Source organism: Gobio gobio, assembly GCF_949357685.1.
Source record: "Gobio gobio genome assembly, chromosome: 15".
NCBI lineage: Eukaryota > Metazoa > Chordata > Actinopteri > Cypriniformes > Gobionidae > Gobio > Gobio gobio.
Genome location: NC_137108.1, coordinates 40576170 through 40603512, shown reverse-complemented (window position 1 = coordinate 40603512; position 27343 = coordinate 40576170). Strand labels below are relative to the sequence as shown.

General features: G+C 36.6%; 1 protein-coding gene across 5 annotated transcripts in view; it reads left to right on the top strand.

Annotated features, from left to right (window-relative positions):
- The window catches only part of cspg5a (chondroitin sulfate proteoglycan 5a), a gene marked incomplete at its 3' end in the record, with an annotated part of 40764 nt that extends 25108 nt beyond the window's left edge, over positions 1 to 15656 (top strand). Inside the window, exons 3-7 of one of the 5 annotated variants that reach the window (XM_079836134.1) lie at positions 756 to 944; positions 6866 to 6944; positions 10039 to 10095; positions 13176 to 13277; positions 14910 to 15650. In XM_079836134.1, coding sequence (XP_079692260.1) covers positions 756 to 944; positions 6866 to 6944; positions 10039 to 10095; positions 13176 to 13262 — 412 coding nt within the window. Of the gene's footprint in view, positions 1 to 755; positions 945 to 6865; positions 7023 to 10038; positions 10096 to 13175; positions 13278 to 14909 lie in introns of all 5 variants that reach the window. The other 4 variants (XM_079836132.1, XM_079836130.1, XM_079836133.1 and 1 more) reach the window with 4 other exon arrangements.
- Positions 15657 to 27343: the final 11687 nt, after the last annotated feature.

Genomic DNA, 27343 nt, shown 5'->3' with positions numbered 1-27343 from the left:
TTGGATAAAGGTGTTATTTTGATTTTTTTTTGCGCACAAAAACTATTGTCGTCGCATTGTATGATTATTGTAGAGCCACTGTGGTGAGATAGACTTTGTAACGACGTTTTAAGTGCCTTTCATGGATCTTGGAAGTGTCAATGTACTGAATGCCAATGGAGGCCTGTGTGAAGCCTTTCTCAGCCATCAGCTTTCAACTAAAATATCTTCATTTGTGTTCCGAATATGAACGGAGGTCTTACGGGTGTCCAACGACATGAGGGTGAGTAATTAATGACAGAATTTTCATTTTTGGGTGAACTAACCCTTTAACTCCAGTGATGGGTAGGTTAGGGGTGGGGTTAGAGGGAGGTCATTCGTATGAATTAATACGAATTGGGCAACTCGTAAAATATGTATGATTTAATAAAAACTCGTACGAGTGAGGTCGTACAAATTTGTACGATTTGTCTAAACCCCAGTGATGGGTAGGTTTAGGGGCGGGGTTAGGGGGAGGTCATTCGTATGAATTCATAGGAATTGGGCAACTCGAAATAAATCGAGACATTCAGTGTATGTATTCACTGAGATCGAACATTCAGTGTATGTTCCTGTGTATGTCGCTTTGCACCATAACATTATTGTATATGCAATTATCATATCTGAATTATTGCTATGATTTGTATTGTATACTGAATTAACTTTCGATCAATGCATTAAAATACCAATTTGTTGCACATTTTCTTTGCATACATTTTCCTTTCTTTGTCTTGCAGGTGCAACATCCAGGATTACATGTGGCACAAGGGTGCCCGCTGCGAGTCTGTCATCACGGAGTTCCAGGTAATGTGCATCGCCATCGGGGCCTCCGCTCTCATGGTGCTCCTGCTCTTCATGATCGTCGTTTGCTTTGCCAAGAAGCTGCACATGCTCAAGACTGAGAATAACAAGTTGCGCAAGCGCAGGTGAGACTCCAGCACGCTGTGGGAAGTTGCCAGGATAGAGCTAAATTCATAAAAATTACCTGTGTGGTAGAGATTTTTAGAGAGAGTAAGACAAAGTAGAAAGGTTTATGGATTAAAGGTCTTAAAACCTTATGTTTTGTTGCAGAATTAGGAACAAATAAGTCACACACAGTGGCGCTTGCCAAAGTTTTGTGTAGTTATTTAAATATTGACTATTCAATCCCATGACCTTTCTCAAGCATATACACCGGCAGCAAAAAGTTTAGAATAATTAAGATTTTATCACTTACGCTCACCAAGGCTGCATTTATTTGACAAAAATACAGTAATATTGTGAAATATTATATATATATATATAAAATATATATATGCAAAGCTGAATTTTTTGCGTCATTACTCCTTACATAGAATGATTTCTGAAGGATCATGTGACACTGAAGACTGGAGAAATGATGCTGAAAATTCACCTTTGCATCACAAGAATAAATTACATTTTAAAACATTCTTTACAAAATAAATAATATTTTACAATATTACTTTTTTTACTTTATAATAAATTCAAAATAAATTCAGCTTTGGTGAGACATTTCTTGAAAAATGTCTTTAATGTTTAAATAAATATTGTTTTGTTTTTTTCGGTTGAAAACAACTTGTTAGTTTGCTGGTTTTTAGATTAATTTTGGGGACTTGTCAGCAGGCTAACCAGTTAGCAATGAGCTTGGTCAGGCTGTGACACCAGCTTAAACCAATCAAGGCCAGCAAACCAACATTAAGCTGTATTTTACAGCAGGGTAAAAAAACTAAATAAATCAAAATAAAGGTTTAGCTGAGAGAAACAACATAATAGTGTAGAAATGGCTTTTGTAATGTCTGCTGCATTTTTAATTCCCTAAAAAGTGTCAGCTGCTAATCGGAGGCTGCAGAGACCAAATAAAGCCGTGAGTGGATGGCGTGCTAATACTTAGCGTACTGCGCTAGCAGCGGGCAGACTGCATGATGTCACTAAAGCTACAGCTGAAAGTAGGGCAGAGGGGGAGGGGGGGCCAGCTGACCTACATACAGCTGTGAGACCCAGTGGGGTGTGGGGGTAGAAGCGGCCAGGAATTAAACAGCACACACCCTCCTCAAATAAGAGAAAGAAAATGATGAGGGAAAAGAGAAGAGCAGAGGAGGATAGCAAGTGAGAATGATGGAGGGGATAAACAAGCAGCAGGGCTACAGATGAGACTCGTGAATACATCAGACGCCCACCTCTCCATCTGCTACAAGTAGATATGCTTAAGTTCTTTCTGCGTTAAACAAGATCAAATCTACAGATCGTATAAGAAAAGATTTGGCCATAATACAGCAAAAAAAAGGGATTGATCCTATAAATTCTCAGGTGGTTTTACTTCAGAACCCAGGTTAACATCATGCGGCGACCCAACACATTGTCAAAATTGTTTATCACCCCAAAAGTGAGCAAAAATGTCCTTGAAATCACTGAAATTTTTTTAATAATACTATTAACTGCATAAGTCCAACAGTATGCAAAATCACACATAGGCTATATGTTATGTTATGTTACACAGCATATAGGCAAAATTGTTGTATGTATGTGCATGTGTGTATATATATATATATATATATATATATATATATATATATATATATATATATATATATATATATATATATATATATATATATATATATATATATATATATATATATATATATATATATATTGGATGCGATTAATCACGATTTATCGATTGTCCAGCACTGTGTATATATATATATATATATATATATATATATATATATATATATATATATATATATATATATATATATATATATACACTCACCTAAAGGATTATTAGGAACACCATACTAATACTGTGTTTGACCCCCTTTCGCCTTCAGAACTGCCTTCATTCTACGTGGCATTGATTCAACAAGGTGCTGAAAGCATTCTTTAGAAATGTTGGCCCATATTGATAGGATAGCATCTTGCAGTTGATGGAGATTTGTGGGATGCACATCCAAAGCACGAAGCTCCCGTTCCACCACATCCCAAAGATGCTCTATTGGGTTGAGATCTGGTGACTGTGGGGGCCATTTTAGTACAGTGAACTCATTGTCATGTTCAAGAAACCAATTTGAAATGATTCGAGCTTTGTGACATGGTGCATTATCCTGCTGGAAGTAGCCATCAGAGGATGGGTACATGGTGGTCATAAAGGGATGGACATGGTCAGAAACAATGCTCAGGTAGGCCGTGGCATTTAAACGATGCCCAATTTGCACTAAGGGGCCTAAAGTGTGCCAAGAACACATCCCCCACACCATTACACCACCACCACCAGCCTGCACAGTGGTAACAAGGCATGATGCATCCATGTTCTCTTTCTGTTTACGCCAAATTCTGACTCTACCATCTGAATGTCTTAACAGAAATCGAGACTCATCAGACCAGGCAGTATTTTTCCAGTCTTCAACTGTCCAATTTTGGTGAGCTCGTGCAAATTGTAGCCTCTTTTTCCTATTTGAAGTGGAGATGAGTGGTACCCGGTGGGGTCTTCTGCTGTTGTAGCCCATCCGCCTCAAGGTTGTGCGTGTTGTGGCTTCCCAAATGCTTTGCTGCATACCTCGGTTGTAAGGAGGGGTTATTTCAGTCAAAGTTGCTCTTCAATCAGCTTGAATCAGTCGGCCCATTCTCCTCTGACCTCTAGCATCAACAAGGCATTTTCGCCCACAGGACTGCCGCATACTGGATGTTTTTCCCTTTTCACACCATTCTTTGTAAACCCTAGAAATGGTTGTGCGTGAAAATCCCAGTAACTGAGCAGATTGTGAAATACTCAGACCGGCCCGTCTGGCACCAACAACCATGCCACGCTCAAAATTGCTTAAATCACCTTTCTTTCCCATTCTGACATTCAGTTTGGAGTTCAGGAGATTGTCTTGACCAGGACCACACCCCTCAATGCATTGAAGCAACTGCCATGTGATTGGTTGATTACATAATTGCATTAATGATAAATTGAACAGGTGTTCCTAATCCTTAAGGTGAGTGTATATATATATATTAGTGTTGGACAATCGATTAATCGCATCCAAATCATGTTCATTAAATCATGTTCAGTCTCTTGTACATTACGTGTGGACTTTACATGTATTTACATGGCTGCAGTTCACTTATCAGACACCGGTGTCGCTAAAATCAAGAGTTTCTGAGTGTGTGTGTATATGTATATATATATATATATATATATATGTATGTATGTGATAAAGCATAAAGTGCTTATATGTATGTGATAAAGCATAAAGTGCTAACATATATGCATGTATGAGTGTTTATTAATATACACATAATAATTATACACAGTACACACACACACTTTTATTTTGGAATGCGAATGGGATTAATTAATCAATTGTTCAGCACTAATATATATATATTAGTGGTGTAACGGTACACAAAATTGACAGTTCGGTACGTACCTCGGTTTTGAAGTCACGGTTCGGTACAGCAGTTTTACAAAATTGCTTTTTATTTATTTTATTAAACAGTGGTTTACTGAAAAAAATTGTGTCTGTCCTTAAGTGAATTGAATAATAACTAAAAGTTTTTTGAAGATAATGCTGTAAACTATATAGGGAGCCCTTACTTGCACATTACTAATATTAAAGGTTAACAACAGAGCCCAAACTATTAGCCTAAATTCAGTTGCTATTTATTTTTAGATATAATAATCAACACTCAAATAACAGTACGCAAACATGTCAACTTCACATAAGGCAGTTTTTGCATTAACTTCTAAATCTAATTATAAAATAGTTTTTTTTTCCTTCTCCAATTCGTTGTTGAAATAACAACATAATCAGTTATACACAGTGGCTATCATTTTCATGAACATACATTAAATAATCAAGACTTCAGAAACAGGTTCAGTAGAATATAATGAATATATAGGCTAATATTGCTCATATATTTAGTGAACGAGTGTTTGGTGTTTTTGATTTCTCTAGTGAACCAACATCTGTGGACACTGAATGATTCCTCATGTGATGCTACGTGACATTCTCAAGCTGTTTTAATATTGACGTCTTTCCGCCGTTGAAACACTGAGTGAGCTACTCATATGATGCGTTTCAGTAAGTTGTAATGTATCTTTAACATACCTTAAGATATTAATTCATGTTTATTCTTTAGGAAGAGATGATCGATCGGGTTCACAGATGATTGCGTTCACACGCGCACCGCGCGGCTGTTTGAACTGACACTCCTATTCAGTCACGTCACATTAAAGAGCGTCAAAACGGCATTTATCGTTTGAATTTCGTGATGAAATGGACTGAATACTTAATATGTTCGTGTGGGAACTCGGATTGAAGTGTGTTCCGCGGTACAGGCGTGCACCGAACCGAAAGCCCTGTACCGAAACGGTTCGGTACGAATACGTGTACCGTTACAACCCTAATATATATATATATATATATATATATATATATATATATATATATATATATATATATATATATATATATATATATATATATATAATATATGTATATACACTCAGAAACCCTTGTTTTTAGCGACACCGGTGGCCGATAAGTGAACTGCAGCCAGCAAGCAGCGCTCACATGTAAAGTCCACACGTAATGTACAAGAGACTGAACATGATTTAATGCCCCGATAAGCTCACGGCGAATTTCTTTTTGTTCTTTGCTTAGAAGTCAAAAAAAGAAGTTGTAAATACCTTTGCAGCGATATACTTTTACCGAACATCCCAATGCTGTCCACACTGCTGAAAGCAACGTTTAGATGAATATGTAAATATGTGCTGCACACTTTCCTCAATAACAAAATCAAACAACAAAGATGACAGCGGTGAGAAAGCAGCAGTTAAGAAAGCATCTGATCGTAGCAATGTGGATATGTTTCCACTAGCTCTGCAATAGACCAGTACAATTAAATTCACAATTAAAATTACAGTTTGATTCTAAAATATATTAAGAGACTTTAGTCTACATAGATATGGCTATGTGAAACTATAGTTTGAATTAATCCCTCGATATTAAATTACAGAATGGCTCTTTCGGCATGATCCTGAACATTGTATAAGCATTCTCTTTATGTATCATTGAACGGAAGAGAGGCTCTCGTGAGCACGCGTAAACATCCTTTGGATTTTCCCTGAAAAAACGTTTTCCCTGAGAAAACTTTCATAGACAACCTATGAAGTGGGGGAAAGACTCTTTTTTTAAGTTTCGTTACAAGCTGTTCACACATTGACAATAAAAAAAAGCGATTAATACATGACAAATCTTACATAGTCCCTTTAAAAACATACCATATTGTCCATAATTTCTCAATTAGAAGTGGTGCCATTGGTGAATGCTAACCTCCTCTCCCTGTCTTCCTGTTCCAGCCACTTTCATTAGCCAAAGATGCAGGTTATTAAATTTGATATATTGTTATAAATATTTATGTAGGATATGAAGGATATGAAGGATAAGGGAAGAAAAACTGGGAAGAAATTGCGATCTACACATGAGCCCAAGAGGCTTAATTTGTTTATTCATTTGAGGTCATGAAATGTGTTTAAAACTTCTCGTGTTTTGAAATGAGTGAAAAAATGGCGTCATTTTGTCATCTGATATGTTGCATCACAGGTTGTAAACTGAATGTGTGTCTAAACTTCTGTCTCCAAAGCAGTCCTAGAATTGCACTAATGCTCTTTTATCTTGCTTCTCTCTCTCTCTCTCTCTCTCTCTCTCTCTCTCTCTCTGTCCTTCATAAACTCTAATATTCTCCCTCTATATTTTCCATTGTGTCCATGTCTCTATACCTCTCATTTCCCCACAATGCTCCCTCCATTCCATCACTCTCCTTCTTTTTCTCCCTTTCGCCCCCTGCCACCTCGCAGCAGTAAGTACCGTCCTTCCTCGGAGCACCACAATGATAATTTCTCGTTGTCCACCATCGCTGAGGGCTCCCATCCAAATGTAAGGAAACTTTGCGACACCCCTCCTAACCTCCCTCATGCCCGTGCTTTGGCTTACTATGATAACATTATCTGTCAGGTAACGTGTTTATCGTCTTTCTCTTTCCTCTCTCCCTCCTTCCCCTCTCTGCATGGACCCCGAGCGTAACCTTTTGGTAAGGGAGGGGGTGCACAGCGCACAGAGAGATGGGAGCGTTTTCTCCGCTGAAAAGGTCTGCTCTCAGATAGGAGTGTGGTTACTGAGGCAACAGTTGTTACCATAGCAACAGGGTAACAGGGAAAAAAGCTGGTCTTTTTTTGTTGCGAGCACTGCTTTTGATGCGCCGTTAATGGTGGGGCTCTGCGATGTGGCTGACCTTAGTCTGTCACTGTCTGTCAGCCCCTCTCCGACCGGCCATCCATCTGCCCGGCTGTGTCTCTAGATGAGCAGATAGTCTAGCCTGTAGACGCACTCTTTAACAGCGGTTTGAGAGACTCATGGGAAAGCGGCTCTATTGATCCAGCACAAGAATCAATACAGAGGCAGCCCTGGAAGACACATTATACCCTGGAACATTCATATGCATACGCATGCTGGCTATTTGTTTTAAACATAAAAGTGACAAGGTATTAAGCACATTGTGTAATTTGCACCTTGTAATATAAGGTGTCGAGGTCCTATCTTAAAGGGCTAGTTCACCCAAAATTGAACATTCTGTCATTTACTCACCCTTATGTTGTTCCAAACCTGTATGAGTTTCTATCTTCTGTTGAACTAAAAAGAAGATATTTTGAAGAATAGCAGTTGCCAGACAGTTGACGGTAGCCACTGACTTCCATAGTACGAAAACAAATACTATGGAGGTCAAAGGCTACAGTCAACTGTCTGGTTACCGACATTCTTCAAAATATCTTCTTTTCTGTTCAGCAGAAGAAAGAAACTCATACAGGTTTGGAACAACATAAGGGTGAGTAAATGACAGAATGTTCAATTTTGGGTGAACTAGCCCTTTAACGTGATATTTTATGGTTCAGAGGAATATTTCTTGCTTTATGTGCGAGAGGGTAAGAGTTTGAGATGAATTATAGATTTTTTTATTTAATTTTTAATGTATATATTTTATTTAATTGATAGGTTTTTTTTTATAAATTAGAATTTTATTTTTGATATGGCACAATTCTGAGAAATATTGTGAGTATAATTACAAGTTTGCGCTTCAAAATTGATTGGATAATTTGCATAAATTTTTTATTAAATGTATTAAGTTATTATTCATTTTATTTTCATAAAAATATATTTTTAAATTAGGAAAGCAGAAATGTAATTGTTTAAGTTTATTGTATTAATTCATAATTTATTTAATTAAATGTATTAATTATTTTCGATATTTTAGAATTACAGACATCATTTTTTTACATTTAATATATTAATTTTAGTTGATCATTTTACCATTTTCTAATTTTGTAAAGTAAATTCGATTTTCATCAGTTGGTCAGGTGTTTTAATAATGGTGGCGTATTCGGTTGCATTGTATTTTGTGTTTCTCTTGAATGGAGAGCGTTCAGATGAGGAGATGTTTTCATGTAGGAAAGATAGTACATGATGTCACAAACTTTCTAAGGTCTGGAAAAGGTGAGGAAATACCCTCCGATATCTTTTTCAGCAAACATGATGAGAGATCCCACAATGACAGATTTTTAAGGGTGAGGTAATCGCAACATCTCTGGTTCCGGCATTGTGCCCTGATTGCAGACCTTGGACTCCGCTGAGAGAGCCCACCCACCCACGCCCACCCTCCTCCCCCCATCACCCTGCTCCCCTTCTCTTTTCCTCTGCATCGCTGCATGTCTGACTATTCACAAGGACCTCCTAGTGGTCCTGTGATCTGCTGCTGTTTGTCCACTGCATCGCATTAATATACCTGTCTGTCGTTTCACTCGTTTATCCTGTTCAGAAAGATGAGAGGGTGAGTGGGTGATCTCCCTGTGCCAGATCTCACCAACCAATGAAGTGTTGAGCGTAAAACGCAGGATAAACATCTGAGATGCAACGTCTCACTGCTGCCTGTAGGTGGCGTAACACTTGGCTAACATGTCTGCGGCATGGGTAGATGTAGATCTAACACGGGCGTCGTTCTCTTCTGTGGGATAACCATAACACATCTCTCCTCTCGTTTCAATGATTCTAATCTGCCTTAAACAATGGAAAAACTATATTCTTTTAGAAAAGAATAGCAATTTCCTTATAATATGCATTTTTGAGCTCATATTATGTTCACTACAGCCCCAGTCTGTAAACTGTTTAGTAAAAACAGTCTCAAAAACTCTCAATAAGCATAGCATCTTCATAAAATATAACCAGCCATCCATGTGTATAGTTGCCATTCCATCTTGGATGCATCAGTTAGATCAAAGGAAAAGCAAATCAAAGCTTTTCTGTTTATTCATGGTTTTATACCCTTTTTTAAAACACGTTTGGGTCGAGAAACATGAATTGTGTCTTCTAAATGTCTTTAGGACCTGACCTCAGGAGTTTTTTGATTAAAAAAAGAGAATTTTGATGAAACTATGTATAAAGTGGTTAAACTCAAGGTTTTTTAAAGGGATAGTACACCCCAAAAATAAAATTCTGTCATTATTTACTCCCCCCGATGTCTTTCCAAACCCATATATTTATAGAAATTGCTCATTTTTATGCAACTCTTTGCTAAAAGAAAAGAATTGTCACACTTTGTCGAAAAAAAACTTATATGATTGATATTTTTGTGATGAACAGACAAATTTGAATGGATAAAACAGCATATAACACCATGAGGGTTGCTAAATAATGACAGAATTTTCATTTTTATGTTATATATCCCTTTAAGTCTAGTACACAGTGGATGGGTGTATTTTTTTTTTGCCACAGATGTAATTTAAAGGGCCGTAGACCTACACCGACAATGTTGATGTTTGAATAAAGCTTAAAAAAAACTTAAGATAAGTGGTAAAAAAGGGCCCTTTCCCTGCCCCTCTGTCTGTCTTTCCCTGTCTCTCTTAGTCTCTATCTCTCTTTCTTACTAAATGGAAATGATATTTATGAGGTATATAATCCTCTCCATGCCCCCACCCCTCAGAAAACCATGAGCAGATACACCTGGGAGTGTAAGACCAAAGAGGAGCCCGGCTGTGAGGTAAGATTTACAACCCCACAGCTTCGCCCAAAGTCACGGCAGCTGTCCCTTCATTGTGCTATTATCCTGTCAATCAAATTGTAGTGACCAATGCTGGCCCTCCCTACCTTCGTCTTCATTGGGAAACCAAACCCATTTTGCTACAGTATGGTCCATTTAATGTCTTAAAGGGATAGTTCTCCCAAAAATCATAATTTTCTCACCCTCATGTCATTCCAAATGTCCTGTTGGGCTTCAAACATGACAGGAAAAAAAAAACACCCCAAAAGTTCCATGAAACTGCTTTGTGTTGTTCTGCATCTTTAAGTTTCACACTTTAATTTAATTTCGACAGCAAAGGTGAAGATTTTCAGAGAACGACCATGGAAGAAATAAAGTTTGGAACAACATGAGGGTGAGTCAAAGATTTTTGGGTGAACTGTCCCTTTAAAGAACACAATAGTACGTTCACTCGGTCACAGTTTACACTTACAAATATTAATAGTCCATTAGTGGAAATCACATCTGTGGGTGGATAGGGTGTCAGTCATCTGCAGAAATATAATATGCCAGTATCAGATCAAGAATGAGATAAATGCTCCAAATCCAAAACTCTGACCTTCAGACAATATAGGACACTGAAATTGATTGTCTCTTCCGCCCACACGGAGGCTTGGAGCTCATCGTCGGAGAGAAAAAAAACTCCTGTAAATGAAATGCATGTAATGAAACGAGGAATCTCTCAAGACAAGAAGGGAGGGAGGAAGGGGGCAAATTGTGGACAGTCAGGCCTCTTTATTACCATCAACTCAGAGCTTCTGCTCCACAGATCGATATCTGCTTGAGTAAAAGAGCCCAGCTAGAGCAGCCAAAACAGCCTGTATCTCTCTCTCTCTCTCTCTCTCTCTCTCTCTCTCTCTCTCTCTCTCTCTCTCTCTCTCTCTCTCTCTCTCTCTCTCTCTCTCTCTCTCTCTCTCTCTCTCTCTCTCTCTCTTTCTCTCTTCATCTCTCTCCACACACACAGACCCAAACCCTCAGGGAGGGTCTATGACTTGACAGATGTTCTGGAATGAAATAGACCATATATAAACTAGAGCGGGAAGGTCAGATAAGTGAAGTGGTATAGCTGAAAATTCTTCAGTCTGAGATGTTGACTGGATTTAAAGAAATAGTTCACCCAAAAATGTAATTTATTCACCCTCATGTGTTGTTCCAAACCTAAGATTTTGTTTCTTCTGTGGGACACAAAAGGATATGTTAATCTATACAAGTCATCTGAAGGCTTTGTGTAAGTAGTGTAATTTAAAGGTATAGTTCACCCAAAAATGTACTCACCCTCATGCCGTTCCAAACCCATATGATTTTCTTTCTTCTGTGGAACACAAACGAAGATATTTTGAAGAATGTTGGTAAACAGACAGTTTAATTTCCCGTTGACTTACATGATCTTTTTTGACCATAAAATGGAAGTCAATGGGAGCCGAAACATTGGTTATACCGACAATCTTCATAATATATTCTTTAGTGTTCCACAGAAGAAAGAAAGTATAGAGGATGACAGTTGTGTAAATGATGCTGAAATGTTTTGGTTGGATTATACCCTTAAGTTTTCTGCTCAAATATCATAGTATATTCAAATATGGACCGACAAATATGTCACACCAGGTTTGATGTAAATTATATTAAATGGTATTGGTTCTAATGTGTCTTATAACCAGTTGCAATGTGCCATATTTAAAATCAATCAAATGAAATTCGAGAGCTATACAGCATAATAGAATATTTTACATTTCAATCTGGGGGTTTTTACACAAAAACTGATGCATATTACTTCAAAAGACTTGGAATAAAGCTCACAATTCATATAGACTATTGTGATGCTTTATAATGGTTTGATGGCAGAATTCATAAATTCTAAACAATTCTAGAATATTCATTTGTGGGTGGACTGTCCCTTTAAGATAACACATGGACCATGCTAGTGCACCTTAGAAGTTGTCCAACCAATCACTGCCGTTTTGACCTCTATCCTCAGCATTTTCCAGATCAAAATGTAAACAATTAAAAATTTTACTTTATTCATAGATTATAAGTGTGGACCCAGACCCTCTGCTCTATTCCCATGTGTCCTCTGTCCCTCTGTCCACTCCAGCTTTGTGCTATAGTGAAGCCACGACAGTGGTTCTACAGTGTCCCTTCCTTGTTCCCGTCTTGTCATCTTAGTGTCCTTCCTCAATAATTTTGCCACAACTGACCCTCATGCATTGAATGCGAATGCTTATTTACCAGTTTGTTTTCATTAGAAATGTTCTCAACAGCTCTGTTCCAAAACCTATTACAAGCTGCTTTGTGTGCGCTGTTATTTGTGCTTATTAGAGCAGGGGTTCTCAATCTTTTTAGAACTAAGTGTCCCATTCAAGACCAAACTGTTTATGCGCTACCAATCAGTTGCGTTACCATGAAAATGGGAAACATGGCAGTGAACGCACATTTGCTCCCAGTGTTGCCCCTTTTGGGCCTCTGTAGTTTTAACATCATATGAATTCATATGGAAATCTCCACTTGTGAGATTGGGTTGTGTTTTCCACAGACCCATTTTATTTGAGATGGACCCCAGCTTTATAACTGCCATATTAGAGTATTATGTTTTTAGCTTAGCCACATATGCTAACGCCAGATCTGTAATCAATTGTGATTACACAATTGATCTGAGGAACAATACATGTGAGGAGGTGCTCTTATGCACAGCGTTTCAGATTAGCAATGTTCACTAGGTTTTGGAACAGAGCTATAATGTGTATAACATCTAAAATAATGTCATTTTAGACCTTATACACATACGAATGAAGGTTGAGTCTAAGATTCTCCAGTTAATCTTAGGATGAAATTGCACTGAAAATACTACATTCAGAGTAGCAGTTTAAGTTAAGAGCATCATGGTAGCCACCAATTCTCATCAATAGTTAATGTTGACAGGAAGGATGCAAAGTATTCATCAGTCATCTCCATCATGGCACATCCAAAGCAATTTCCCTTTAAAGTCTCAGGAGAAATGTAATCCCCCACCCCATCCAACCACAATTAAAAAACACATTTTCTAGTTCCATGCCGACGGAAGAAAGGACGCCCCCTATCCGGTAGCCATGGAGGTGGCATATCCCCACGTCCTGCCCGAAGTTACAATCTAAGTCATCACTGAAAGGGTAAATCTTCATTAGTTTAAAACATGACACACTCGTGCCTTAGTCCAACTACACCAAAGGACCCATGATGCTTCATTAGCTTAAAACTAGCTTAGCTCAACCATTTTCCCTTAAAAAACATGGAAGGTCTGCGATCTTCACCAGCTACACTGGATTGAGGATGTCAAGTTGTCCCTAAATCAGTTTTCACATTGATACCATTTACCTTGAGGCTCATTTTCGATGATCAAAGGATGTGCAAGTCTTCTCTTATTAATTTGTTTCAATGCTGCACTAATTAAAGGCCACTAAATGGTTATTCCACAGAGAGAGAGAGAAAGAGAGAGAGAGAGAGAGAGAGAGAGAGAGAGAGAGAGAGTGCTTTGCTTTATTGCTTTGGCAGGTGAGCTCCTCTTGCCAGAGCTCTTGTTTCAGTTCAAGGCTTTTCCTGTTCACTGGTGGGACAGGAGTGTGGGATGGGGCTGTATGAGCTATGATGGGTTTGCATGTATGCATGTGTGTCAGGACGAGTGGATCATACAGCCTCCGCTCTGCCCAGAGGAGAAAACAGCCTCAGCCATTGATCGACTGCAATCAATTGATTTATTTGCTCCAATATCTGTTCCTGCAGTGCAATCACACTCCAACTATATGAATGTGATGCTAAAGTGTTGTGGATAAAATATCTACCAACTTATATTTCAGTTTACATTTATATTTCATTTGTTTGTCTATCTAAGCAGCTACATTTATTCAGTCTTCCAGACCTGGATGGAACGAATTATAGGCATTTTGTTTCTGGTTTACTAGAAATTATTCCTTTATACGGTATACTAATAAAGCACAGGCAGATACTATATTTATTTATTCATATTCATATTCTTTCTTTCTTTTTTTTCTTTGTTACACTTGCACATTATTCAATTAAAAACAACAATTTTATTCAAGTAATATGGGACCGAACAAGCAATATTATTTATTTATTTAATTATTTATCTATTTATTTACTTTAATAATGTTATGTCTTTACAATTGCACATTATTCAATTTAAAACATAATTGTGTTAAAGTAGTTGGAGATGTAATGAGCAATATGATTTATAATTATTTGTAAAAAATAATTTAATTTATTTAAAAACTTGCACATTTTTCAATTAAACAAACAAAATATCAACATATTTATTAAAGTAGTATGAGACTTAATGAGCAATATTGTTTATTTATTTGTTTACTTAAATAATTTAATGACCTTACAATTACAAGTTAGTAAATTTAAAATAGTTTTATTAAAGTAGTTGGAGACGATATGATTTATTTATTTATTTATTTTAATGAAATTATTTTTATTTTTAATCATTTAAATAACTAGACTTGCACATTATTCAATTAAAAACAAAAAATGTATTAAAGTAGTATGAGACTTTTTTATTTTATTTTTTAATAATGTGCAATTTGTTTTTACAATTGCACATTATTACATTTAAAACATAATTTGTATTATTTATTATTATAAGTAGTATATGTTTTGAACAATTATGTATTTATTTATTTGATTTATTATTTATTTATTTAATCATTTATTTTCATTATTTATTAAGAGCACAATTGCACATTATCCACTAATTTTATTAACGTGGGACTATCGTTTCTCAGGATGATCCTAATGCCCAGAACAAGCTGGAGGACCCCGTGAAGGCCCCCCCACCCAAAGAGGACGAGTCGCTGAACATCCAGAACTCGCTCACCCCTAAGCACGAGAACAATAAAGTGCTGGGCGAGGAGAACTCTTCGGAGGTAAACTCGCTGCAGAACAACATGATGTAGAACAGAAAAAAAAAAAAAAAACTCCACGCAACCACGTCCACCATCACTTATAGCATTGAACCGCAGACGGTACGAGCAGCCACACCCACCACACCATCACCACATGACAGAACACTTTGAAAACCCCGCCCCTCGTACCCACTCAGTCTCCGCCTCCTGCCCTGCCCCTTGTTGCAGTCTTTTTGCCCCTGTAGTCGACCCGCCCCTGACTCAGCCCTTATATATATATATACACACACCTACCCCTGCCTAACTGAATTACGGCATGCGTTGGTGTATATTGTAAAAAAGAAGAAAAAAGTAAAACATATTCGGGGTTTTAAATATAAAACGTTGTCATAAAAGAAAACGCTACTGAGAGGTTTTGATGTTTGTCTGACTAATTCAGTGAGTATGTATAAATATATGGAAAAAATGCTTGGATTGATATAAAGAAAAAAACACAATGTGTCTTTGTTTTGATGTGATTTCTAATCCTTTGATGTACTTGTTTTATTTTGTACTTTTTTGGGAATATAAACTACGAAGATAAAAAATCTGACAGTTGTTGAAATAAACCTTTTTAACACTAAAGTCCTTGTCCCTGTGTGGTCCTAGCCTGTGTTTTTTCCCCAGCCAGATGCTGTCTTGCACTCATTATCTCTTGCTTTGCTTGAAATTACGCATGGCTTTTTGATACCTGTTCAATGCCCTGAAGTCTGCATCATTTTAGACCTTCACACTGACATGCAGAAGCCGCTATGCCTAAGGTGGGTGACCCAAAATCATACACATATGTTTCCCTGACAAATATGAATTTCAAAGGGATCACCTAAAATAATCTGACCCATATTAGACAAATCATATGTCTCTCTAAGGTTTAAGATTTGACCTTTGTGTGAAGTTAATATGAAGTTGGAGCCTATTTTTTTTTTTTCCCACAAGAATTCATGTTAGAAACAGAGATCGGACCCCCCTGTTGAAGACCCTTGATTTAAAAATTTTGACATTTGAAGTTTTTGAAGAGGTGTAAAGAGTACCTAAAAAATCATACTTGAGAAAAAGTACAGATATCTTACATTAAAAAAAAACGTCATTACATGTCACCAATTCTAATGCAGCTTGAGTAAAAGTCTTAGGCCCGGTTCCACAGGCAGGGTTTAGATTAAGCCAGGATTAAGCCTTAGTTCAATTCGATTTTGAAAACATGTCATAGAAAAAAAAATTACTTGTGTGCATCTTGAGACAAGTACTACCACTGATGTAGTAAGATATCATATTTTACTCATACTGAATGTACATAGACTCAAAGATGCACCTCAAAACCTAATAATTGATTTGGAGAAGAGCCATAGCTACTGTTTGTTTAAAAAAAAATCTAAATATAAAATTTGCAATTGGTCAAGGTCAATAAAACAGCATCTTAAACGTCTCAGTTAAGCTCACAAAGGGCATATGTAAACCTATATCCTTCAAAAAGGTCTCTTCAATGTAATGGATTAATAAAATAATGTAAATTAAATTGTCAACGCCTATACTTGCACTGGACATGATAGTTGTGGCCTCACCTGTGATTCAGCAACTACCTGCTAATACTCACATTTGCGTAAAGTATCCTTGTTGACAAGTTTGGGTGAGTAAGGGCAAAACTCACAAGATATAGAACCTTCAATGCCCTGTAGATGGCGATATCAGTTCGTTTGTAGCAGAAATAAACTTCTGCAGAATAAGTTAGGTGCCATGCAAAATGTAACAAGTAATTTAATTACTTATCCCAAATGTAGGGGAGCGCACGGGGCACAACCTAACTCGGGGTTAGTTGTAACACACATGGTTTAAAACTTTCCACACATGCCAGCATGACGACACTTAGTGTATTTACAAGTTGTCATATCAACATTATTTAGAGAAAAAATTGCGCTAAAATTCAAAAGTCTTTGGAAGATATCACTGAACATTTATTTAACCATAGCAAAAGTACATTTCTTACTTAAAGGTCCTGTTCTTCGTGATCCCATTTTTCAAACTTTAGTTAGTGTGTAATGTTGCTGTTAGAGCATAAATTTTACCTGTAAAGTTATAAAGCTCAAAGTTCAATGCCAAGCGAGATATTTTATTTAACAGAAGTTCCCTTTCAAAGCCTACAGCGAACGGCCGGTTTGGACTACATCCTGGTACATCCTGCTTTAATTACGTCAGTAGAACAGTTTGTTGACTAGCCTCCGCCCACAAGAATATGCGAAAAAGGGGGCGTGGTCTTGTTGCTCCCTCGTGGAGAAGAGGAAGTGTTGCGTTCGGTTCGGTTGCGTTTGTCGCCATGTCGTTCAGACGCTGTTATTTTCATCCCAGAGTCAAATCACCTTTGTTTGGCCTTCAGGGGCTGTAGTTTGAGCGCGTTCATCTCCCCGTTATGGTAAGAGGCGTGACCTTCCCGGGCAACGTGCCCTAAGCTGCTGTCGAATCACAACACGGGAACCGCTGGCACAATCAGAACTCGTTACGTATTTCTGAAGGAGGGACTTCATAGAACGAGGAAATTCTCAGGCCGTTTTGAGGACAGTGAAAACAGCAGTATACAGATAAGTAAATTGTGTGAAAAATACTGTGTTTTTTTTACACATGAAACATGAACACATGTTATATTGCACACTGTAAACACAATCAAAGCTTCAAAAAACCACGAAAAACAGGACCTTTAAGTTAATTTTTCATCTCTATTTTTTCTGTTTATTTTAAATGAGACAAATCTGAAATTATTTTAATCTTATATCTGTTGTTTAACAGTTGAGATCATTCTTTAAAGCTGATCTAACCAGCAGAAGACACGAGCCGGGTTTAAATCCCAGGTGCACCGGTGGGGTATGTTGTAACCATAGACTGTAAAAAGAATAGAGATGTAGTGTCCGCGACGTCACCCATAGGATTCTGAAGAGCCGTTTTGAAGCGCAAAGTTGGGACGCGTCACTCCCGGATAATAGAAAATGGGCAAAGAGGATGACGTGGTTGAAGCTGAGGTGACGCGATGACTAACAGGCAGCAGATTAATGGCTATCCAACTGTCACTCAAAGTGGCCACGCTCTTAATTATGCAGAACTTTAAAGCTTTAAATATTATAAACAAATGAGTTATAAAAAAAGGGCAAAATTGGCCGTATAGACCAAAACCACATTTTGTACCAGGCTGTAAACATGTATTTTTCTGCTGTAAAGTTGGGCATTTTAACATGTGGCTTACAACCAAGGTTACAAGAGGTTATAACCAAGCGGCAACCTCCCCCAGTTTCTCTTGAAGCCAATACGGAAGTGACTTAAACTGCAATTAATCGACTGGCCACTATAGGGACAGGCTCCAGATGGTATAAATCAGATAACTTTACAGCATAAAAAAATATGTTTACAGCCTGGTACAAATTGTGGTTTTGGTCTATACGGCTAATTTTGTCCTTCATGATAACTGTGAGGGGGGTGACATTTTTTTTTATAACTCATTCGTTTACATTATATAAAGCCTTAAAGTTGTGCATAATTAAGGGCGTGGCCACTTTGAGTGACAGGTGGATAGCCATTTTACGTCTCTTAGTCATCGCATCACCTCAGCTCCAGCCACGTCCCGCCTCTTTGCCCATTTTCTGTTATCAGGGAGTGACGCGCGATGACGTGCTGCCAAGATGGCAACGGCCAGCTCGACTCTACTTTACGCTTCAAAACGGCTCATCAGAATCCTATGGGTGACGTCACGGACACTACGACCATATTTTTTTACAGTTCATGGTTGTAACACTGCGTTACAATGAGCCCCTATCAGAAATATCCTATTCTATTACTTTTATGAATTTTATTGAGAAACCATGAGAAAAAGGTGAATAAAGACTGAGAGTCAATGTTCAAAAATTATGAATTATTATTATGTTTTGAACCATGCTGTATAGCTGTATTTAGCTGTGTGTTTGCAAAACATTTTCTATTTTTAATTATTAAAAAAGGCCATTATTTTATATGAAAAAGTTGATAATTGTATTTTACTGACAAAATATTTTAGTTTGTCTTATATATATTTAATTAGATCAGATAACATTTTAAGCTGTCATATATGTTAATGTTACATCTTGCCCCTCATATGTTACAATGTACCCCACCTATGGGGCAAGGTGTCACATTTCACTTCCATTCTTTCGGAGTAAATCAAGACAAAAGTATACACTGTATTAATGAAACAAAACCACTTAATTGTACTAGACGTGTGAAATTAATGTGGGGAAAAATAAATACTCTGAACCCCAAGTGGATTTACACAAACTGAGAAAGTCAAAAGGCGTTAGGTTGTGCCCAGCTCTCCCCTATTGGAGTAGAGAGTGCATTTACTTATTCAACAATGTAGTCAAGTAGAGAGTAAAAGTTGCTAATATCTTTGATACTCAAAGTAACCGAAAAGGTACTTAGGTACAGTAACTAATTACATTGAAAATACTTTACACCACTGAATATTGAATAGTATCCCTCATAAGAATCTCCCTGCAGTCGGTGCAGTTGTCAAACGGACACTCCCGAAATTCCTTGGAGAGAATTCTCCTTTAAATGAATCACAGGTTCTTTATTGTGGTTTCCTCTTATGAGTTTTTGACGAGGAGGTTTGTTTCGGCCCCAGAGCAAAGACTCCGTCCCCTAACCACACTAATAGAGAGTTCAATTGCCAGCAAATTGAAAGCAGACACACAGCAGAGGCAATTTTGTCATTTAGCAGTCAGACATTATTTTGTTTATTTATTTTGTATGTAATATTTAATATTAAATAATAATCTATAATTTTTTTAATTAACTTTTTTATTATTTGTATTTTAATTTTATGTTATGTTATGGTTTGTTATGTTTGTTTTAGTTTTGTTTGTTGTTTTTATTTTCGTATTTATTTTGCGTTGTGTAGTGTGTTTGTTATGTTATGTTTTTTGTTTTGTTTGTTTCATTTCTTTTTGCTTGGTTTGATTTCTAGTTTAGTTTAGTTTTGTTGGCTTGTTTTGTTTTGTTTTGTTTTGTTTTGTTTTGTTGGCTTGTTTTTTTATGTTTTATGTTTTTTATTATTTCTTTATATTTTATTTTACTAAGGGCCTCTGATTGGTGTCTTTGTGTGAATCTGTATTATAATATATAATAGGGACCACTTCATCCTCTCATACACAGAGCAACACAAGTACCTTTTCAATGCACCACATACCAATGAAATGAGATCCGGGAACATATAGACCTACATAATCACATGAGTCTGGTTATATTGTCTGTGAAGCTCACTATGTTTCTACTTCAGAGTTTAAGAGCACTTTGCTTAGTTTTGGCCAAATCTGAGTTTGTGGCAGCTCCACTTATTATTACGGCCTTTTTCCTAATCTAATTCTTGCCCGCCGCCATGACAACAGCATATACACAAGTATCAAAAACAAGGGAGTGTTGACAACGTGTGCTACACACACTAAAAATAAAAAAATGCCCTGAGGTGGCCCTCGGTCTCAGACACAGTGAAAAAAGGACACAGTATTAATGTCCCCATGCAGGGGCTGCTGTTTCAAGTTGTTCTGTTGAACCAAAACCAACTCGATCTCACCACGGCTCTCTCTGGCATTCTTTCTTTCTTCTCTCTCTCATTTTTCATTGCTTTCCTTCCCTCCCCTTCCTTTTCGGCCGTGTTGATCTTCATGCAAATGCAATTCTGGGGGTGTAATTGTAGAATCACATTCTGATACTATGGGTCATAGATTGAGAAGGGCATACAGCAAAATACAAAGGAGACCCTCATTTACATACAAGTAGCATAAAAAGTATTTGGACACTTAAGCCAAACTATATATAAGTTGTTTAAAAGGAATTGCACAAAATGGTTAGATCTGAAAGGTCGGATATTATTAGTTTGCAGATGCCATTTTGATTTAATATATTTAAAATAATGTAATTTATACATAAAGTAAGGCCTACAGTAAGTGTCCAAATACTTTTGGAGCCAATGAGAGATGCACTATACATATGCTATTGTTCCAAAATGTCCTTTCAATTCTCCTTTCTTAACCTAAATGTGAAGTAAAGCAGTTTTATGGCACATAATTAACTCAGTATATTTTATATGAATACCCTCTGACGTCAAATGCTCTATGAGCGAGTACATTTCATACTGAGGTGTGGCAACATCCGCCTACACACCAACATGGGTACATGCATGCAGCATCCCTGCTTCCCCATTGGCTACAGATACAGTGGAACGATGACAAACAGATCTCAGACAGAGTTCAGCCATTGGCCGTTTGAAATACGAGGACACATGCGCACGCACACACACGTTCAGAGCATTGGTTTAGGAGATTTAGATTGTGTGGGTTCATTAGAACATGCTGAACTAATAAGGAATGCTTAAGATTATTAATGAGGCCTTTGGAATGTGGGCTGAGAAGCCTTTATAATGGAAATGGGTCTGATAGATTATGGCTCAAAAGCTAAAAATACTCCCACGCAGGGCTGTAGATGGGGTATCCAGGGCCCCGGTGCAGGTTGTTGCTGTGGGTCCCCTTGAAATCGTGTTCTGAGGCGGGGGGCTACACCCCTCGGTTGACATCGCAGGGCCCCCCTAAGGCCAGGAGCCCCTAGAATCCTTTCGGCCCTGCTCCCACACCCTCCTTTTTCCCAAGTGTGTTTTGTCCTGCTGAGTTTAGCACATTCTTTAGATGTTGAACATCACGTGAGGTCTAAAGTAGCAGGTGCAGTTGCAGGAACCGGCACGGGAATGAAAGTGACAGAATGAGAAGGAATCTCACGAAACAAGTCTAGGTCACATTTCACCCAAAAGTCTAAATAATATAATGCAAGAATAAATTATTTTCATGACAAATCTCATTACTTTAATGTATTCAGTTATTATTATTATTATTATTATTATTATTATTATTATTATTATTATTATTATTATTATTATTATTATTATTATTATTATTATTATTATTATTATTATCATCATCATCATCAATATTATCAGTGGAATGTAATGCAGTAATTTAAATGTATTATGATGTTTTTATTTATTAATAAAATGTATTTATTAAATGTATTTATTAATTAATACATTTTTTGTTTTTTGTTCCGGTAATTAAATTACACCCAGATCAAGAGTTAAATTCCCAGGAAATGCATGATGATTAACATCTATACCTTGAATTTATTTATTTATTTTACTATAGTAATACATTAAAATCAATGCCTTACATTCCACTGAGAATATTGGTAATAATAATAATAGCGCGATGCATTACAGTAATGAGATTTCTCATGAAAATTATAGATTACAGACAGACAGACAGACAGACAGACAGGTAGACAGATAGATAGATAGATAGACTGACAGACAGACAGACAGACAGACCGATAGATAGATAGATAGATAGATAGATAGATAGATAGATAGATAGATAGATAGATAGATAGATAGATAGATAGATAGATAGATAGATAGATAGATAGATAGATAGATAGATAGATAGATAGATAGATAGATAGATAGATAGATAGATAGATAGATAGATAGATAGATAGATAGATAGATAGATAGATAGATAGATAGATAGATAGATAGATAGATAGATAGATAGACAGGTAGACAGATAGATAGATAGATAGATAGATAGATAGATAGATAGATAGATAGATAGATAGATAGATAGATAGATAGATAGATAGATAGATAGATAGATAGATAGATAGATAGATAGATAGATAGATAGATAGATAGATAGATAGATAGATAGATAGATAGATAGATAGATAGATAGATAGATAGATAGATAGATAGATAGATAGGCAGGCAGACAGACGACGATGATAGAGAGAGAGAGAGAGAGAGAGAGAGAGAGAGAGAGAGAGAGAGAGAGAGAGAGAGAGAGAGAGAGAGAGAGAGATAGATAGATAGATAGATAGACAGACAGACAGACAGACAGACAGACAGACAGACAGACAGACGACGATAGAGAGAGAGAGAGAGAGAGAGAGAGAGAGAGAGAGAGAGAGAGAGAGAGAGAGAGATAGATAGATAGATAGATAGATAGATAGATAGATAGATAGATAGATAGATAGATAGATAGATAGATAGATAGATAGATAGATAGATAGATAGATAGATAGATAGATAGATAGATAGATAGATAGATAGATAGATAGATAGATAGATAGATAGATAGATAGATAGATAGATAGATAGATAGATAGATAGATAGATAGATAGATAGACGACGATGATAGAGAGAGAGAGAGAGAGAGAGAGAGAGAGATAGATAGATAGATAGATAGATAGATAGATAGATAGATAGATAGATAGATAGATAGATAGATAGATAGATAGATAGATAGATAGATAGATAGATAGATAGATAGATAGATAGATAGATAGATAGATAGATAGATAGATAGATAGATAGATAGATAGATAGATAGATAGATAGATAGATAGATAGATAGATAGATAGATAGATAGATAGATAGACAGACGACGATGATAGAGAGAGAGAGAGAGAGAGAGAGAGAGAGAGAGAGAGAGAGAGAGATAGATAGATAGATAGATAGATAGATAGATAGATAGATAGATAGATAGATAGATAGATAGATAGATAGATAGATAGATAGATAGATAGATAGATAGATAGATAGATAGATAGATAGATAGATAGATAGATAGATAGATAGATAGATAGATAGATAGATAGACAGACAGACAGACGACGATGATAGAGAGAGAGAGAGAGAGAGAGAGAGAGAGAGAGAGAGAGAGAGAGAGAGAGAGAGAGATAGATAGATAGATAGATAGACAGACAGACAGACAGACAGACAGACAGACAGACAGACAGACAGACAGACCGACGACGATAGATAGATAGATAGATAGATAGATAGATAGATAGATAGATAGATAGATAGATAGATAGATAGATAGATAGATAGATAGATAGATAGATAGATAGATAGATAGATAGATAGATAGATAGATAGATAGATAGATAGATAGATAGATAGATAGATAGATAGATAGATAGATAGATAGATAGATAGATAGATAGATAGATAGATAGATAGATAGATAGATAGATAGATAGATAGATAGATAGATAGATAGATAGATAGATAGATAGATAGATAGATAGATAGATAGATAGATAGATAGATAGATAGATAGATAGATAGATAGATAGATAGATAGATAGAATATACAATTTCTGTAATTTCCATGTATTTATTTTTTGGTGCCAAATGTGACGAGAGCTAAACTACACACTAGGAAAAATGCTTATGTCTCTAAGGACACGTTTTATTAGTATTAACAGATATCTCTTTGTGTGCCAATGGAAACGTGCTTTGTGCACGTGTCTTTGCCTGTGTTCTCTTTGCAGGGACGAATGACAATTGACGTGGAGCTTCACCTTCCCAAAAAAGCCAAAGTCTTACCCAAGCCCAACCCTCAAGTCCACTATGATGTGTTCCTTTATAAAGTGCCTAAATCGCCTGTGAATGGCAGGGTGAGGCACAGGGTGAGATGGGAGGACTGTGAATACTGTGTCTATGAGTCTCCCTTCTACAGCCCGGTCAGCACATGCTCACTGCCTGCAATCATCCACAGGAAGCCCTCGCAAGGACATGACATGCACTCCCTGTGCGCCCTCTGAGCAGAGACTCTGACCAGTCACACCAGAGCTTTATTCATCCTCATGGTGCTCGATCAAGACTGTAAACTGAAGACTTTCATACAGACATGCATACTTGCTTAATAAAATGGTGCTCAGGCTGTAAATATTAAGTATCAACCAAATATTATGTGGTTAGATAGCTAACGTTCTGGCAAGGTTCTCTATGAACAATCGTTCTTCCAGTAACATTAATAAAATATTTGTTCAAAGTTATATGGTCTAATGTTCTCATAACGTTAGCACAAAAGCGTTATTTATACATCATTCATGGAGCTTTCTTTTGAACACTTCATTTCAATGGTCCACTTTAGATATTCTTCAAACTATAAGTGTCATCTAGCATTCATTAGAGTATTAGTAGCCTCCACTCTCTGCTTAATATCACTTTATTATGATGGTCCCTCAACAGACATTCAACTGGCTGTAGTTGCAAAGTTAGTTATAGTTTGTAGAGTGTCTAAAGTGGGCCATCGAAATAAAGTGTACAATTTTTTTTTTAAATGTTTTAGTTGGATGTTCATCTAATCTTTAAATGGTATTACTTGTTTCAGAATGTTCAGAGAAGATTCAAAAGTAACGTTCACATAATGTTTGCTTAATGCTGTCAAACGATTAATCGCGATTAATCACATCCAAAATAAAAGCTTGTGTTTACATGATAAATGTGTGTGTACTGTGTATAATTATGACGTATATTTGAATACACACACATGCATGTATATATTTAAGCAATATTTGCATGTATATACTGTATATATATTTATATATTTTATATTATATATAAATATTTTATGTATAAATATAACAAATTTGTCTTAAATATATACATAGATATGTGTGTATTCAAAATATTCATAATGTTTGTACACAGTACACACACATATATCATGTAAACACAAGCTTTTATTTTGGATGCGATTAATCGAGATTAATCATTTGACACCCCTAAAAATTATAAAATCCAGTGTTCCCTTAAAGGGATAGTTCACCCAAAAATGAAAATTCTGAACAATCAGAAACAACGTTTTAATCACTTAATTGGAACATTAGCAAACCATTCTTAGAACATATTTTTGTTAGCTGTGATGCTAATTAAATGCACTGTACCATAATGCATGAAATGCACAGCAAATGAATAAGCTGGTCGCTGAGCTGATCTCTTGGGAATATATCATCAGCAGATTGTTTAGGAAAACCTTTTTCTGCAAACAATAAATCAGACTTTGAAACAGATCACCTCATGTTTTTGCACACGTGCACATTTTGTAATTTATAGTATGTAAACAGATTGAGAAAATGAATAAATGCTACGACATGTGCCACTGCAAATTTGACACACTAAAAGCCTGCAACAAAATACTTTTGTGGAACACAAAGGAAGATGTTGAAGAATGTCTGTAACCAGACAGTTGATGGACCCCATAGAGTTGTTTTTCCATACTATGGAAGTCATCAACTGTCAGGTTACCCATATTCTTCAAAATATCTTCTTTTGTGTTCAGCAGAAGGAAGAAATCCACACAGGTTTGGAACAAATTGAGGGTGAGTAGGCTACAAGACGACATGTTTGGATAAACTATCCCTTTAAGAGAGCTTAATGTGATAGAATTCAAACTCAAAGTATGAGGATTTCATTTACCAAGCCCCTCTCCACATGCTTACAAAACATGATCGATTATCCAAACCTGATCTCCGTTTGAGAACGTGTTGGGTTTGGCTAACATGGTCTGTAGAGTTCTTACAGAACCGAGGTAGGCCTATGTGTGAGTGTGAACAACGACGTGTGGTCAAAGGGGCCTCCGCAGCACCGAAAGAAACAGGGAACCTCCGCCTCTTGAACCGCAGGGAGCTCCAAGGCCCCTTTGTGTCACATAGGATTAAATTAGCACAGTCCATTAACTTCACTGTGACACAAACACACAATGGCCTGCTAGTGAAACCAAATACACACACTGTGTCAGAGTTTTGTTTCTCACACATTTTTCATAAATCACAGAAAAACACTGATATTTTCTGCAATACTACTGAGAATTTAATTATTAAAGTGTCAAGAAATAAGGTATTTGAAAGAACCCTGTCAAGGTGATAATCATCCACAGTCCACCATAATTCATATTGCACATGCAACAATAGTATTTGCTGACAGTATGACAAATAAATTATATAAGATTAATAAAAAATAAGTTAAAAGCAGCAAAGTTTAAGTGTGTATCATTTGCAATAATTTAAAGAAAAGCAATGTAAATGTTTTGATAAAAAAATCTAAAATCTACATATGACTAACATGCCACATTTCTCCCTGAAATCTATAAAAAAATTATATAAATTGTAATTGTCGCAGACATCATTTTTTTCTTATTCCATGTACATACTAGATGACAAAAGAAGACCACACCAATATATTTATATATGCTGCATTTATATATACAGTATCTGTGGCAGTCATTTGAACTGGATTATTATTTGGAAAAATGGAAAATGGCGTGGTCTCTTTTGCCATCTAGTGGTTGAGTATTCCGTTACATGCAGAGTATGTATACAGGAAGTGCGGAAACGAGATGGGGCTTTTATTTTGAAACACTT